The sequence below is a fragment of the Meles meles genome, chromosome 18 (assembly GCF_922984935.1).
Source record: "Meles meles chromosome 18, mMelMel3.1 paternal haplotype, whole genome shotgun sequence".
NCBI classification, from domain to species: Eukaryota; Metazoa; Chordata; class Mammalia; order Carnivora; family Mustelidae; genus Meles; species Meles meles.
Genome location: NC_060083.1, coordinates 38,188,417 through 38,205,869, shown reverse-complemented (window position 1 = coordinate 38,205,869; position 17,453 = coordinate 38,188,417). Strand labels below are relative to the sequence as shown.

At 37.8% G+C, this 17,453-nt stretch overlaps 1 protein-coding gene across 9 annotated transcripts in view; it reads right to left on the bottom strand.

Annotated features, from left to right (window-relative positions):
- The window catches only part of SPAG9 (sperm associated antigen 9), a 139,580-nt gene that overhangs the window by 61,633 nt on the left and 60,494 nt on the right, over positions 1-17,453 (bottom strand). For 5 of the 9 annotated variants that reach the window (XM_045984293.1, XM_045984294.1, XM_045984295.1 and 2 more), the window contains 2 exons: positions 16,391-16,485; positions 10,778-10,928 (listed from right to left, as the gene is read on the bottom strand). In XM_045984293.1, coding sequence (XP_045840249.1) covers positions 10,778-10,928; positions 16,391-16,485 — 246 coding nt within the window. Of the gene's footprint in view, positions 1-10,777; positions 10,929-15,515; positions 15,845-16,390; positions 16,486-17,453 lie in introns of those variants that run through there. The other 4 variants (XM_045984299.1, XM_045984298.1, XM_045984300.1 and 1 more) reach the window with 2 other exon arrangements.

Sequence of the window (17,453 nt, the reverse complement as noted above, 5' to 3'; positions counted from 1 at the left end):
CGATTACAGTAAAGAACTAGCAACCACCACAGAAACAATGTTCTCTTGTATTTCAGTGAAAAACATCAGTAGTCTTTCAAACTGAGCACTAGATGTCTTAATAATAGCAGCTGAATAAGTAACCAATAGTTAACTGAGTTTCTATACTTTTTGTACAGTGAGTTGAAACACCGTTCTCACCTCCTGTTCTACAGCCTTCAGCGGTTCAGGACTACTGCTGACTTGGGAAGAAGGACAAAATATACAAGAGAAAACAAGATCCTATATTTACTAGGTGCTAGCATATTTCTAAGTTTCTTTGGCTTGCTCTACCTCTCAGGATAATAAGATCTTTGTTATCTACTATGTTAAAATGAGGGTTTGGGGGTTTTGTTTTGATTTGGCTTAAAAACATCTCCTTCAAGCTCCTCAAAAAGTTGAAAATAGGGGCGCCTGGGTGGCTCAGTAGGTTAAGCCGCTGCCTTCGGCTCAGGTCATGATCTCAGGGTCCTGGGATCGGGTCCCGCATCGGGCTCTCTGCTCAGCAGCGAGCCTGCTTCCCTCTCTCTCTCTCTCTGCTTGCCTCTCTGTCTACTTGTGATCTCTCTCTGTCAAATAAATAAATAAAATCTTAAAAAAAAAAAAAAAAGTTGAAAATAGAGCCACCCCATGGCCCAGAAATCACACTACTGGGTATTTACCCCAAAGATACAAACATAGTGATCCAAAGGAGCACCTGTAACCCAATATTCATAGCAACAATGTCCACAATAGCCAAACTATGGAAAGAGCCCAGATGTCCAACAGCAGATGAATGGAGAGAGAAGATGTGGGGTGTGTGTGTGTATATATATAGACACACACAAACACACACAATGGTATACTACTTAGCCAACAAAAAATGAAATCTTGTCATTTGTAATGACATGGATGCAACTAGAGGGTATTATGCTAAGTGAGATAAGTCAGGGAAAGACAATTACCATATGGTTTTACTTGTATGTGGGTTTTACTTGTATGTGGAATTTAAGAAACAAAATAGAGGAGTATGGGGGAAAGGAGGAAAAAATAAAGTAAGACGAAATCCGAGAGCGAGACAACGACAAGAGACTCTTCATCATAGGAAACAAACCGAGAATTACTAGAGGGGAGAGGGTGGGGGATGGGGTAACTGGGTGATGGACTTTAAGGAGGACATGGGATATAATAAGCACTGGGTATTATGTAAGACTGATGAATCACTGACCTCTACCTCTGAAACTAATAATACACTATATGTTAATTAACAGACTTTAAGTTTTTAAGAAAGTACAAGGCACACACATGAAATAAAAAAAAACACCTCCTTCAAGCCTCTAGTTTAAGAGATATGGTTCAGGGGTCATATGTCTTTTTTTTTTTAAGATTTTATTTATTTATTTGACACAGAGAGAGAGACAGTGAGAAAGGGAACACAAGCAGGGGAAGTGGGAGAGGGAGAAGCAGGCTTCCTGCCGAGCAGGGAGCCCGATGCACGACTTGATCCCAGGACCCTGGAATCATGACCTAAGCCAAAGGCAGATGCTTAACGACTGAGCCACCCAGGCGCCCCCCACCCTTTTAAAATACTTTAGTTATTTTTCAGAGAGAGAGAGAGAGAGTCCATGCACAAGCAGGGAGAGCACAGAGGGAGAGGGAGAAACAGGCTCCCTGTTGAACAGGGAGCCTGATGAAGGGCTCAATTCCAGGACACTGGGATGACGACCTGAGCCACCCAGGCACCCTGAGACAAATGTTTCTCTTAAAACACAATGCAACCAGAAGCTCTAAATATTCTTGGTCTGGAAACTCATCAAAGTCTTCTTGAAAGATTAAAATATGGCTGTGGGCTCTCTGTTAATTCTCTCAAAAAGCCATAGATAAACAAGGCATGATTCACTTTATAGAAACTAGTCCGCCTCTCAAGGTTTGTTTATATGATCTCTTTAACCCTTCTCAACTATTCAATTTACCAAAAGCTGGGGGAGGGGATTGGGTGGCTCTCTCTCTCTATAAAAATGGGAAGATGGCAAACACACATTTTTTCATGAAAAACAAAAAGCAAGCAGCAGGAAAATACTTAAAGCATACAGCATTTATCTTACAAAGATGATATGAGTTTATACTATCTATGTGCATATGTAAAAGAAAAAGATCTGAAGGACAGATACACCAACTACTCACAATGCCTAGCGGAAAGTAGTGGAATTTAGAGTTGGACAAACTTTATTTTTGGTCTAGACTGTTTAATATTATTTAAAATTGGGAAGCCGCATTAACATTTAAAAATTAATCCTGTTTTATAAAATATTTGGACTCTGAGAACACTGTAATATCACTTCTGATATCTGGCATAGTGGGCACTCAATAAATATTATATAATGCAAAAAGAAGGTAATTTGTGGGGCGCCTGGGTGGCTCAGTGGGTTAAGCCTCTGCCTTCGGCTCAGGTCATGATCTCAGGGTCCTGGGATCAAGCCCCGAGTCGGGCTCTCTGCTCGGCAGGGAGTCTGCTTCCTCCTCTCTCTCTGCCTGCCTCTCTGCCTACTTGTGATCTCTCTCAGTCTGTCAAATAAATAAATAAAATCTTTAAAAAAAAAAAAAAAGAAGGTAATTTGTTTTCAACAGGTAATTATTAAAGTTATTTTTCCTATTCTAAAAGCTTGTTTAAATATTTAATATCAATAAGAATATAATAAATGCTTATGTGTCAATTACTTCAAAAGAAGCCACCTTTGAAACATAAGCTTTAAAAACAATAGTATTAGATATTTACCAATTTCCGTTCTCAACAAACATTAGCATCTTAGTCAATACACAACCCAGTAAATGTGTCAAAAAGAAAAAAAAAATCTCACTTTAAACACCCACTAAGAAAGATCTGGTTCCAGTCCTCTGTATCTTACAATTTTGTCAATTATACCTCAACAAAGATGAAGGAATAAATGAACAAATGAATAAATAAATAGGGAGAAAATACTAAAAAATTAAAAGGAGTATATTTGCAACCGTTTCTCTCTTCAAACCCCAACCATGAGCTGTGGATGGTTCCTGAACTTATCAAATGAGGATATATGTGAGGAATAAAGTTTACAAATAAAAATTGAAGTTACAGAAGAAAATCCTTATCCTTTGTCACAAGAGAAAGCATGAAATATTACAACATACAATCCATTTTTCTTAAAATTCTATTTTTATTTTATCCTATTCTAAACACAAATACAAAAATCCAAAAGGACATAATACACAATATAAATGAATGGAAAACCACGACATAAACATCAAAGAAAGAGCCTAGAAACAATCACATTTCAAGCAACAAGCACATTTAGTGCCTAGATCTTGGTTCCTAAATATAAGAACCAGGGCTCCCGGGAGCAGCGGTGGACTATGGGGCTGGAACACAGAAAACACTAAGAGCCTGGGGCATCTTATGGTGCCGGGAAGGAAGTACTCAAAAAAGTATGGGGTATTTTGAAAAGATACATAAGTCTACCTGAAAAAGCTCCTGATTCCAAAGCTGGAACAATTAGAGCACTAAAATAAATGACTGTCACATTCTACTAACAACTGCTTTTGAAGGAGACCCTTCAAAGAAGAAAATATTTTGAGGGAGTATATATCCAATAGGTAGCCACTCACACATCCATTTTTAGGCATGCGCCGGTGTATAAACACATACAGGTGCACACACATCCATGTATGTATAACCTACAGAATAAAATAAATGTCCATGAGTTCAAACAAAAAAAGAAAGGAAAGAAGGGCAAGAGGAAGGCCTCACCCTTACAGAAGAATTTCATGAAGAAAATAGAAAATAACCATTGGAACATCACAGTAGTAACTGTTAAGATCCAGTCTCGGATACTAAAATAAGTGGATAAAAGTTTGAAGAAAAATACGATATTCGCAAATTCTCGAATGTATCTACCAAGATACTTAGAAAAAAAATTTATTAATTTAGAGAGAGAGAGTGTGCACACGCATGTACAAGAGCAAGGGGGAAGGGCAGAGGGAGAGAGAGAATCAGAGTATCTCAAGCAGACTCTCTGCTCAGTGCAGAGCCAGCTGTGGCGCTCAAACTCACAACCCTGAGATCACGACCTAGGCCAAAACCAAGAGTCAGAGGCTTAACCAATGCGCCACCCAGGCACCCCACCCCCAAGATCCTTATTAATTATAAGGGGAAAAACATAAGTACAGCAGAGAAATCTAGTACACACCAGCTAAACCAAGCAGTCAAGGTTAATAACCACCACTAAGGCATATTGTTTCTGCAATATTCTTGCCAAAAATATATGATCTCAATCTAATCATGAGAAATCATTAGAGAAGGTCAATCTGTGAGGCATTTTACAATTAACCAATGCTCCTTGTGCCCCAAGATTAGGAACTGTCACATGCTGGAACAGACCAAGAAGACAAAGCTCAGTGCAATGTGGGATCCTGGACTGAATCCTGGAACAGAAGACAGTAGTAGGAAAAACTCATAAAACCCAAATATAAGCTTACAGTTTAGCTAATAATACTGTACCAATGTCAACTGTCTAGTTTTAGTAATGGTACACACTATGGTAGTTAAAACTTGCTGATGATGCATGATGAGTACAAAGGAACTCTGCACTGTTTTTGCAACTTTTCTTAAAGTCTGAAATATTTCAATATAGAGTTAAAAAATTGAGAGCTTTAATATTTTAGAAATGTTTAGTTACACATTTTATAATAGGAATCTTAATCACAAAAGAAACAGGAATAAGTTTCAACTACTATAGAAATCCAAGTTTGGAAAAACTAAAGAAATAGGAACTAAATTGTTAGCCACAAATGGAGGAGGATGGAAAATTCTTCTGAACAAGAATGCTGGCTCTGTTTAGCCATTTCCTGTTCCGTATGCTAAGCACATCCCCTGAAGAATGCAGCACACATTGACCACTGGCTTTACATACCAAACCCTGCTGACAAGAGCTTCTCACAGCCTTCTACTCAAGTATTTCAAGTCATATGGTTTTAGAAGAACTCTTAAAATTTTGACAAGTAGGCATCCATCCAATTGCTTTTTATTTGAAATTATTTTTCTCAGTTCTAAGAGTCACATTCTACTAACAACCACCTTTGAAGGAGACCCTTCAAAGAAGAAAATATTTTGAGGGAGTATATATCCAATAGGTAGCCCCTCACACATCCAGCTTTAGGCATGCGCGGGTGCGTAAACACATGCAGGTGCACACACATCCATGTGTGTATGTGTGAAACTAGACGGCATCTGCGAAGTCACTGGCAAATTGATACCAACCAAGATCTGGAAAACAGCATGAAAATTCTGTGTACAGGATTCTTAAAATGATACCTAAAACACGTCATTCTCTTTCCATATTTGGACACAAGGAAGGGGGCCGTCTGAGCTCTAAACGTGTAAAGCGAAAAAGAACTTGAACAACATCACTGGGTGAAAGCGTTTTGGCAGGCAATTTGGCATATCCATCAAAATCTTCAATACACGTTTTGATCCAGCAATCCCATTTACGGGAATCATAGATACAAGTACATAATTATGTATAATTCAATACGGCATTGTTTATAATAGCAAAGGACTAGGAAAAACTGAGGTGTCCCATCAACAAAGTAGACTTTCGTAGATCCCTCCCTCCACAATTCTGATGTATCAATGATCTTCCCTTCACTCCCTTGTTTTCAATTTCTCTTTCTACTGGACTCTTTTAAGCACAAAAACAACCCAGAGTCTCCCATTCTAAGAGTAGCATTTCTACCACTCTGCTACTCAAGTTACCCTTTTCCCTCTTCCTATTACAACCACCTGTCTTGAGTCCTGACACTTTCTCGTTCCTCCTTTTATGGCTCATGTTCACTCCTGTTACTGGTCCTGCAACTTAATCCGCACAAACCTATACCTACAAATTGACAAATTCAAACCTCATCGTACTTGACTTATCCATACCAGATGACCCTGCTAACAACGGCTTCTGTTCTCAGGCTCTCTTGTCTTTTGAATATCTGAGACCACAATCTTTTATGGTCTCTCTTCTCTGCCACTTCCAGTCAATGCTCTTCTTTCCCTGTACATCTTCTGCTTCTCCATTCCAGGCTGTCCCCCCATTCCCACTCTGTGGATGCTCCCCTCCTCACCTGCTCAAGCTCCCACACCCTTTGCCTGGACTGCCTTTCCTTGGGGAAGCCCTCATCACCCTGATTAAGATCTAACACCCTGAAGCCAGGCTGCCCCTTTGCATGCATGTCCTTCAACTGCTGGGGCCCTGACTCTACACCAGCCTATCCCTAGATGGATATACTCCTGACCTTGCTCAGGTTATATACGCCTGCCCCATCCCCACCCCACTTCACCCTATGGACGCTTAACCTTGCTTTGCCCTACTGACCAGCTTCCGGGCTGAATTGTGCAGAAAGGAAAGAGGAAGGGCAGATAATGCAATACTACAACATGTAAGTAATTACAGCTTTATAGTAACCTTTAATATCTAGCAGGGCAAGTTCTTGTTCTTATTGTTCTTCAGGATTGTCTCAGGTTATTCTTGGCCTTTTCTTCTCCAATTCCTTCCTTCTTTGCCTCTTATTTGTGAATATAATTCAGTTGGATGAACAATCCTATCTTAAAAGTTTTTTGATCATTCCCACCTTTAGCACTTTTTTTCCCCCCAAAGATTTTATTTATTTATGATAGAGAGAGATCACAAGTAGGCAAAGAGACAGGCTCCCTGTTGAGCAGAGAGCCTGATGCGGGGCTCAATCCCAGGACTCTGAGATCATGCCCCGAGCCGAAGAGAGAGACTTAACCCACTGAGCCACCCAGGCGCCTCCACCTTTAGCACTTTTATAATACATTTTTGACAGAACCGCGGGGGTGACTCAACACAAGTTGCTTTTTACCTATTTCACTAGAAGCACCCCCAGTAGGACATTTCTGTTAATGATGCAATATAAACTCCTCTGCTTTCTACTGATCTCTAAACTAGATCTGAGGGCCGTTAAAGGCATGTCAGATGAGGCTTTGTGCAAGCTGTGGCATTTTGATTAGCCATCAAAGAAGGTTATTTCTACTAGTGGTGACCTAAGCAGGACATAAATATATATGTGGGAAAACTATAAAAGAACACATATGGATTCAGCAGCATAGAGTTCAGGAAAAGCATCAGGGTCAGAGATTCAAATTGGTGACCAATGCATGGAGGGCATTTACAGACATGGAAACTGAGCTACCCGGATTATGTAGAGAGAACCTTGAAGCTCTGGGGAACTCCAACTGAAGAAGTCCAGGACCCATAAGGGGATGCGGTGTCCTGGGGGCAAAATGAGGACAGCATTTCAAGAAGCAGAAAGTATTCAAATGTGTCAAATGCTACTACAAGGCAGGGTGGGAATGAGAATTTCCAATTATATTTAGAGGGTAAACCTGACAAAAAGGCATGTCAGCACAGCAGTTAAGACTAAAAGTCTCAAAGGAGAGGATGGGTGAAAACAACCATTCCTCAAACATTCCAGTCTGCCCCTGCCACAGGGCCTTTCCATGTACTTGTACATCCCTCATGACAGGGCGCATATCACCTTGTCCAAGAAGCCTTCCTTTTTGCCACTCTAAAGCAAGCATTCCTCCCTACTTACTCTCATCCCTTATCTTGCTTTTTTGAAACAGTACATCACACACACGTGCCTGCGAGCACACACACACAACAGTACATCTCAATATTTTAAATCTATTGCTTTATTTATTTGTTAATCTCTCCCAGAAGAATATGATACAGGGAAGCACAGTATGTACAAACACTTTTTATGTGTACTCTTTTCTAGATGCATTATTCCTGGAAGATTTTCCAGTACCTGAAGATACAATACCTTATAGGCTACAACTCTTCTCTCACAGTGAGAAATTTGCAATACAGCAACAAAGAAGGACCGTAACATCACAATCATCGGCAAATCCCATCTACTACCACTCTTCTGTCACAAAGCCTCCTGTAGTTCTGCTTCCCTAAAGATTATACCCCCATCATATGGTTTTCTCATGGAACATTTTCACCTTAACCTTACCTCGCAGGAAAATGTGCTAGTAAAATTAATCTTAAGTATAATTCTCACCTTCAATTTTTTTCATAACAAAAGCAAAGCATGCCCTAAATACAGCTAGGTCATCCCCAAAATTCTCAGAGAAATGAAAGTTGTAGAAAACTTTAAATCAGACTAGCCCACTTCCTATCACACAAGAACACCAAGACCAGTGGGTATAAGAGACATGGTCCATCAGTGAACTCTTAAACCCAACTCCTAGCCTTTCATAAAGTTAGAGAAAGACATCTGATTTATAACAAGAGGCCAGGTAAATAATAAAATATGTCCTAATTATTAGACACACTTTACAAATCTGACTTTCGCTGTTTTGTAATGCACCATTCCGCTCCTAGGAATTCATAGTTGTTGAGCCTTTATCTCATTTAGTGGCTCCGTGACCAGAGTAGAGTGAGAGAGAGAGGATTTTATTCTAGAAATTCTCTGGGAAATACTTGTCTTCATATCTCTAAAGAGGATACATAAAAACCCTCTCAGGTTTAAGTGCATATTAACAATCTGTTAATCAGTTTATAACTTTCAGTAAAGTTCTGTCACAGCATGTTGCTGGATTAAAGCAACAAGAGAATTATAATAATCTTCTCTTTAAAGTTCCTTTTTGGGTGCTCGCTTCGGCAGCACATATACTAAAAAAAGTTCCTTTTTGGAATATAATTAAAATATAGTTACCATATGGTATACATTTTTGATGTACTAAAAGTATCCCTCCTACTTAATTTTGTTTTGGGAAAGGGATATGGTAAGTAGGCGAATTAAGGGATGGGTGTTTTGGAAGACCTAGTAAACCTAAAGGCAGGTTTTTAAAAAGAAGCCAGTGTGGAAGGAGGAGTAAAGAATTAGAGCATTTCCTAGCAGCATCACTGGGGACTGATACTGAGCAGCTAGCTGCATGATTAGCTTCTCATAAACTGAGCAACAAAGAAAAGAGCAGGGGGAACGGCGGGGGGGGGGGTCAGTCTTACTGTTAAAAATACTTTTCAGGGGGCGCCTGGGTGGCTCAGTGGGTTAAAGCCTCTGCCTTAGGCTCAGGTCATGATCCCAGGGTCCTGGAATCAAACCCCTCATCACATAGGTTCTCTGCTCAGCGGGGAGCCTGTTTCCCCCTCTCTCTCTGCCTGTTTCTCTGCCTACTTGTGATCTCTCTGTCAAATAAATAAATAAAAATTAAAAAAAAATACTTTTCACTGGGAGAAAAGCTATCAAATATTTATTGACTGCTTACTGTTTTGAGCACATTTCAAAGTGCAACGAAATGATTCAAAATACATTTACCTACCAGGGCTGACAGACCATTTGTATTATCCCAAAAAAGTCTTCCTAACATCTAAAACTAATTCATTCAACAAAGACCTTCTGAGTGGCCACGACTAACTGCTACAGCAGTAAATAAACCACTTGGGCTTTACCTTCTGAATAGAGAGACAGAGACAAAGTAATTAAGTAAATGACTTAGTATTTTTTTTTTTTATGACTTAGTATTTTAAAAGTAGAAGGGCCATCTTTAGGCGCTTAGACCATAATAAGTACTTTAGGAAAAAAAGAAAGCAAGAAAAAGGGATAAGACGTAATTTATTTGTATTCATTAGAGGTGGCCTGTTTTATAATAGAGTTATAATACAACTAGATTCTTTTATAATCAATATTCTCTTTACAAAAATCAACTTTATAAGATATAGAATATAATTTTATTTTTTTAAGTTTATGTACGTATACATGTATGTATAGTGTAATCTCTACACCCCAATCATGAGGCTCAAACTTAAGACCCCAAGATCAGAGTGCATGCTCTTCTGAGGCAGCCAGGTGTCCCAACTTAAAATATTTTTTAAACTATTAGTGTATCTTCCCTCTTAGAGTATACTATTAATTATACTTATATTCGATGGTATGTTCTTAGTCAAAAGTATAATCTATAATGAACTAACACTAGGCCTTTTTACCCAAACACAATATACTTTTGGATATTGCTTTATGAAGAGGTTTGAGGGAAAAAAAATCACGTTTTTAAAAAAAAACAAAAACAAAAACAAAAAAAACGAAGCCTTACTAAATCGTGAAGCTTCCAACAGTGAGCCAAGGATTTCTGGTACCAATGATTTTAAATTCTAAAAACATTATTACGTTCACTAGTTATCCCACTTAAAACTTGTATGACCAAATAATGGGATGCCTGGGTGGCTCAACGGGTTAAAGCCTCTGCCTTTGGCTCAGGTCATGATCTCGGGGTCCTGGGATTGAGCCCCACATCGGGCTCTCTCCTGGGTGGGGAGCCTGCTTCCCCCTCTCTCTGCTTGCCTCTCTGCCTACTAATAGTCTCTCTGTCAAATAAATAAATAAAATCTTTAAAAAAAAAACAAACAAACTTGTATGACCAAATAAATATCAAAATAGCCTAAATCAAATAAAAACTTTGGTAATTAGTGTCATTGTATATTAATCAAGATATAAAAATGCTTGACTTTGTTTTCCTATATAACTTGAAAAAGAATAGTAAAAACCCAACTCTTTGGGAAGAGCTCTTTTCCAATTTAAAAGAAAGGCAAAAGATAAATAAAAGGCATTAGTTTTCCATGATAACATGTATACAAACTTTCATTTTATTATGTTTTAGCTATCTAGTACTTCAAATGGATACGAAAGTTTATACAATATAAATTGAAGATTTTGGCAGAATGAAGCTTACCTTCAGGCTAGTATGAGAACGAGGTTGACTTAATTCCTGAAATTTCCATTGCTCTGATCCAGGGGTCTCACCACCTTTCTGAGTGTCAGGTGTAAGCAATCCGTCTCCAGCAGGTAATGGGAAAATCCCTAATGATATAGGACGTTCTTTTCTATTGAAGAGGGGAGAAAAAAATTAAGCATTCATTCATTCATTCCTTTTTAATTTCTGTTCATCATGACTATAAGTAATAAGCCTGGGATGTCACTGTTTTAGAATAATCACGCTTAAAAAATAACATCTGCCTATCTAGACAAGTACACTTACCAAAGAAAAAGGATACTCTCAGAAGTTCAAATTAGCCCCAAGACATTAACTAGCAAAAGTAGTAAACTAATAGTTTAGGAAATCTTGTAAGTTACTGAGTTCTTCCTTTAGGGAGCAATCTCTGGTCTGGCTTCACAGGGACAAAAGCTACTAAATTTTCACTCATGCTTACATTAGCCCTAGGAAAACTGGCAACCTCCTCCTTTGGAAGCGAATCCCACCCTTGCTTCTACACTTCCCAAATCCTCAAACCAATACCTAGTTATTTACCCAAGCCTCTTCAGAGTGCATCTTTTCTGCCTAACAGAAAAATCAATGTATAATTTAAATCAGGACTACTGATTAAGTGGTAAAATAAACCCCAAGAGTTTTAATCCTTAACAGCAGGAAAGCTTTTATACAGAACCAATACATGTCTTCCTTTCAATCACAGTTCATGTGAGAACACCATTGTTAGTTTTTCCAAACAAGGCAGCCCAAAAATTCTATAGAAGACTGTAGGGTTTCCAATGTTTTGTGGGAAATTTCAATGAACAAGAAGAGTTACAATTTTAATACTAACAAAATTCCAACAAGAAACATATCCTTTGGTGATAACTAGATTACAAATAAAAAAAGGCTTTTTAGAGCATGGCAACCAGCCTAGGAAGAGGTTGTCCTGGGTCATTAACCCAAAAAAGTAGAAACTGGCAAAAAAAAAAAAAAAAAAAAAAAGTCACTAAAGGTGTGGAGCCTCCTGGAACACATACCTCTACTGGTAAGGATGTAAATTAGAATAGAAACACTGAGATTATAAATAAACGTGGGGGGGGGGGAGTGGGAAAATATTCAGTTTTGCTAAATAAGTCCTTTATTCTGAAAGCTCATTTTTATAACAAGAAACTTAAGCCTCTTGAAATTGGCCTTCACTTAACACAAAGGATATGCTCTCCCATTCCTAATTATGTTAGTAATTAGTAAAACTGTCAGAACTCCTTCTTAAAGATTGGGTGAAGGGAAAGGATTGAGAGATTGCGTTTGGTTAAAGGTGTGCATGCACAAGGAAATAAAACGGGACTTTTCCCCATTAGCTAATTATTCATCATTTCTTTACACTTGGGTACTTTACCTATTTGATTTAGGAAAATTTAAGTGCACGCAGGCTGCAGAGTAAAAGACTAGATTTTAAAAACAAATAAAAGTTTGTGTCTATAAGCTTCCAGAACAACCAAATGACAAAAAGCAAAGTAACTACTCAGCTAATCTGTTTAGACCAATAATTCCTTAACGCTGGCTCATCAATAAAGTTTTCCTAAGTTCATAGTGAAGAGACACTATTTATTATATTCTTATTGGATGATATAGGCCATATTGTACACATAAACATTTCCATATATCATAGAACCTGTTCTTTCCTGAGAATGATGGACCTTTTTCTACATCTTTTCTGCTTCTTTGATTTTAAAGCTCTTTCTTTCATCAAATGATGATCACAATGATTAGAAAGCAAATTTTGTTTTAATGTCCATACCTGACAAAATAAAAAGTTGTTGTCTGATGTTTATCCCTCAATTTGGGGCGGGGTGGGGGGAGTATTTTGAGAACCGATAATGTAAGGATCTAAGAGCTACTAAATGGCTTTTTATTTCTTAACATATCTGAATAACTTGAGCAAAAACGGTGTGAACTTAATGGGATAGTTTAATGGAAAGCTCTCTAACCCAAAAAGCAAAGGCAAGCAAGAAGATAATACAGATTTCATGCAAATCCATCACACTGCTAACAGAAATCAAAACACAGGCTAGTCCTTAGAATTATCTTCCTATATGAATGACAGACAACACATTTGTTTTCCCACATATCAAATAAAGAAAAAGTATAAAACTACTGGATGAAAGAGTCTGCTATGGAGCCAAGTTTTGCTTTTCCACTCCTGTTAACTAAGCATACAATCCAAAATACCAGTAGAATTCACGCTCCTTTATACTGCTTGTGTTAATCATTTAGAAACTGCTCTAGAGGAAGGGCATTTTTCTTCAGAGACTATCAATAAGGTCCTGATGCTCTGGGTCACACTGTTTCAAAGCTTGAAAACGGTATTACTACATACTAGTTTTTTCTCCTTATTTACTGATAAGAAGTCATGAGTTGAGGGGATAGAGGACATGTAATTATTCAAGTCAGTTAGAATCCTACTTTAAAAAAAAAAAAACCCTGAAATTTCAATGTTTATGTCCTAAATTATGTTGGTGCCCATGTTTAGTACTGTACATATTAAGTGCTTCAGTGAAACTCACAGAAGAAACCAAAGAATGGGGATACATTTGGAAAAACATCAAGTAATATGTTTAAACCCTGGGGGTTTCAATATGTTTCAATATGCTGCCACTGTTTAGAAACAAAGCCATCTTTAACTATCAGAATCCTTGTTATATTCTTTTAATAACTGAGTTCCATACATTCATTTTTTAGTTCATTATTTAAATGTAACCTGTGTATAAATAAATTCCCAATTATGTTTTGAAACAGCTTCTTGGCTCTATACACATTTAAAACAAATAACCGTTAATAAAATTTTAAAAAGCTTGTACAACATTCACATGTAGTAAGCACAAAAGACGGTTTAATTATCTCATTTAATCTTTATATGGAAATAGGGGTTATTTCCCCAGTTTTCAGAGTAGGAAAAGTGAAGTTTAGAGACATTAAGCACTAGTAATTCACAGAGATGGGGCTCAAAGTCAGACCCGTTGCCCTCCAAGGCCCACGTACTTTCCTTGGAACCTACATATTTCTTGACAATTTAATCTTAATATTGAAGACTTTGATATCTTTATTCCATTACATCAGCAGCAAATTTGTGTCAAGGAACTTTTTGAATTTAATCATAAGGTATTTTATCAGTAAAATAGCCAGAGTTCGGAAAACAGTTCTGCTAAAAATGGGGTGCATATATAAATGATCACAAATTATTTACTTATTTGGCTTACTAAATATCTTGCAACGGATTAAATAAAAAATAATCATTTCACACTTGATTTTTAAAACTATCCAAAGGGGTAAGTATCTCAGGGGAGGAAATGTAGGCACAGAGATTTTAAGCGACTTGCCAAAGGTCCTATAGCTCCCATGTGGCAGAGCATTTCTAGCCTCGGGGCCCAGCTCCAAAGCCTCTTCCCCTCCGTACGGCACTGCGTGGCACAGCACAGCACTGCCGTCTCCAATAGACTGAAACCTTACACAGCCCTTTCAAATTAGTCTTATTTTACTCTTACGTATTCTTGAGTTAAGGTCTTTTTAATTTCCTAAAAGCCTAAATATACATATAAACTAATCTTTTGTGTATTAAATATACAAAAGTGGTAAGATTTCTTCCAATTTTTATACAATCGGGAAAGAAAATAAATGGCCAAGTATCTAATTTTAGATCATAGATGAAATCTGACTTCTGGGCCTTAAACTAATGTTAAACACCAACCGACCAATGAATAAAAAGAACACCTTGAGGGAACTTACTAGTTTAATTCCTCTTAATTTATCTAAATCCACAAGTTGAGGATTTTAAGTAAACATTTAAATAATAAAAGCTCAACACCATGAACCTCTTTAAAACCACCGCACAAAGCGGAAATCTGAACAAATCAGATGCCTTTAGTTTAAGGAGTTGGAAAACAAAAGACACCCAACCCCGAAATCGAAGATGTAGAAGACGGTTCTTACAGGGTAAGCAGAGTGAGCAGCAGCAAAGCTCCAGAGATTAATGACTACCCCCACAAGCAGGCATGGATATTTGTCACCCAAGTCTACAAAGAAAGGGCAACATCTGACAAAACAATAGTGAATAGGCTTTGTAAAGCTTTCACAACTTTGATGTGTAAATAATGAGGGGGAAAATGCATTCCTGGCCCTAAAAGGTTTAAATCCTTTCACCTTAAAATATATATTTTTTTAGAAAGAAAATATTTAAATTGTCAGTTCCCGGGAGTTATTATCAAAAATTGCAAAAATGATGCCTAAGTGTCCATCAAAGAATAACTGAACAAAATAAATACCTACGGCCTGTGTCTACCTGACTATAAGTCTCAGCATAAAAGATACTGGCCCCCAAATGCTCAGATGCTAAACACAGAGGTTGTATAAACTCGGACCAACGTTTTACTCTTGGTCTGCCTTTACTTTCTGAACACTCTGCCTAAAACAAAATCACACTGACCTTGTACTAGTGCATAAGTACAATATGAAAACCCTTTTCTTAAGTCGGTAGTTTCCAAAGACAAAGCCGTATCCCTAGGTGATGGCCTGTAAATGACTACAAATAAGAAGAGAAAATCCTAGCTTTAGGCCATTTTCCATTGTTTCAATCGGCAACAGAAATGGTTACAAAGCAGACCTGTGAAGCTAAAAATGTGAAAAAGACCAACTAAACAGGGGCTTCTAAGAGAGACTAGAGTACCTGAGTATCCTTGGTAGGTTCTGCGTCAGAGCTGGCACACCGGTAGAAATAGAAAAGTGCACAAGCAGCAAAACAGAGAGAGATACTAAGATAGCAGAATTAATGACCACCGCCCCGCCAACAAAGCCAAACACAAACAGCAGCATGCATCCAGGACTCATGGCGCTGTGCTGGCATGGTGAAACACCCGAACCAGGAGGCCTACACAGGGGCCAAAGGGGTATCTTTGTAGTGAGGATCTGTCATTCAGCTGCTGCCACAAAAACAATGCCATCAGCAGCAGCTTTCCACTCCATCCTGCAGCAGCTCCGAAGCGATGACGTCATCCTGCTCTCCCCACCTCATAACCATAGAGCTGCTGCTCCTAGCATTTATGCAGCAACCCAGAGCGACAGCCCGCCTATTAACTATTTTCCTCTCCACTAAGAGTCCTGGCTTAGCTCATTGGCTACAATGCTTGGGAGATCTACATAATTTATTCACACTCCTACATCAAACAGAAGTCTAACCCTTTCAAGCACGCCTCTCAGTAACAAAAAGGACTTTAAACCAATTGTACAGGAGAAATGACAATTTTTAGCACCCCCACAAATCGGAAAAATTTAAACCTAGTATAATCTCCACTGAGCATTACAAAACAATCAAAATACGTCAATACATTGCTTAGATGGCATGGCTCACGATTTACCTTTTCAATAGTGTGGGCTGTTTCTATTTTTCTATGCTATTCTCTTCTATAGCATTCCAACCATGCTTTTTGAGAGAGAGCTTTGTGAATCAGCCTAACTATTGTTCCAGGATTAAAGAACAGGGAGAAACAGAAACAAACAGATTATTTCGATTTTTCTCAAGGCAAAATGTTTGACAAAGCTTACCTAATTCTACTATGAGCTGTGGATTCTAGTTGTTCACTCCCTGAGAGCTGATGAAGTTTTGTTCTTTCTAAGTGTTCCATATAATTATGGATCATCTATTTTGAAGAAAGAAAAAATATGCAAATTTTAAGGCTAATATCTGAAATAAAAACAGTGTTTTAACAAGGGAAACATTTTTGTAGAAATTTCACACTTATCAGACTACCCACAGTTCCATGCAAAAGAATATTAAGGATGAAAAAATTTTAAATGGCAAAGGAATATATGCAAATGCTTACATTTAAGGATGCTGGTGCCCAAAGAAGTAGCCAACATGTTGCTTAGCATAGCAAAAACTTTTTTCAACAATATGTGATGCTATTAAAAGATATAATTTTGACATAAATAACACAAGTTAGGATATAGGCATTGGGAAGGAGGTGATAAAAGACCGCTGATAAAAATAAAAGGTCGTTAGAGAAATCCATTCACTAAAATGGGAAACAATAAAGAAATTAACATGAAACTTAAGAAGAAACCATACTCTGATGTGGTGATGTTTTCCCATTTTACAAAGGATTCACAGTAAATATCACTTTCAAATTAACTAAGTAATTTCATTTAACTTAATACTAAATGTTTATTTCCTGTGCCTATAGATTTCGTTAAAAGAATGCTAAAATATGGGGCACCTGGGTGGCTCAGTTAATGTCTGCCTTTGGTTCAAGTCATGATCTAGGTCATGATCTAAGGGTCCTAGGATTGAGCCCCATGTCTGGCTCCCTGCTCAGCAAGAATCTGCTTCTCTTTCTCCCTCAGCCGGCATCCCCACCAAACACACACCCAACTATCTCTCTCAAATACATAAATAAAATCTTTTTAAAAAAAGAAAGAAAGAATGCTAAGATGTTTTCTCCTACATCTGATTGTTAATTTATTGGTGTCATTACTTAATGTAATCATCTATTAGCAAATAAAATGAAAAACCAGAGCACTTTGATTTTATTTATTTTTATTTATTTATTTACCTTTTAAAGATTTTATTTTTATGTACATAGAGTTCAAACTCACAACCCTGAGACAA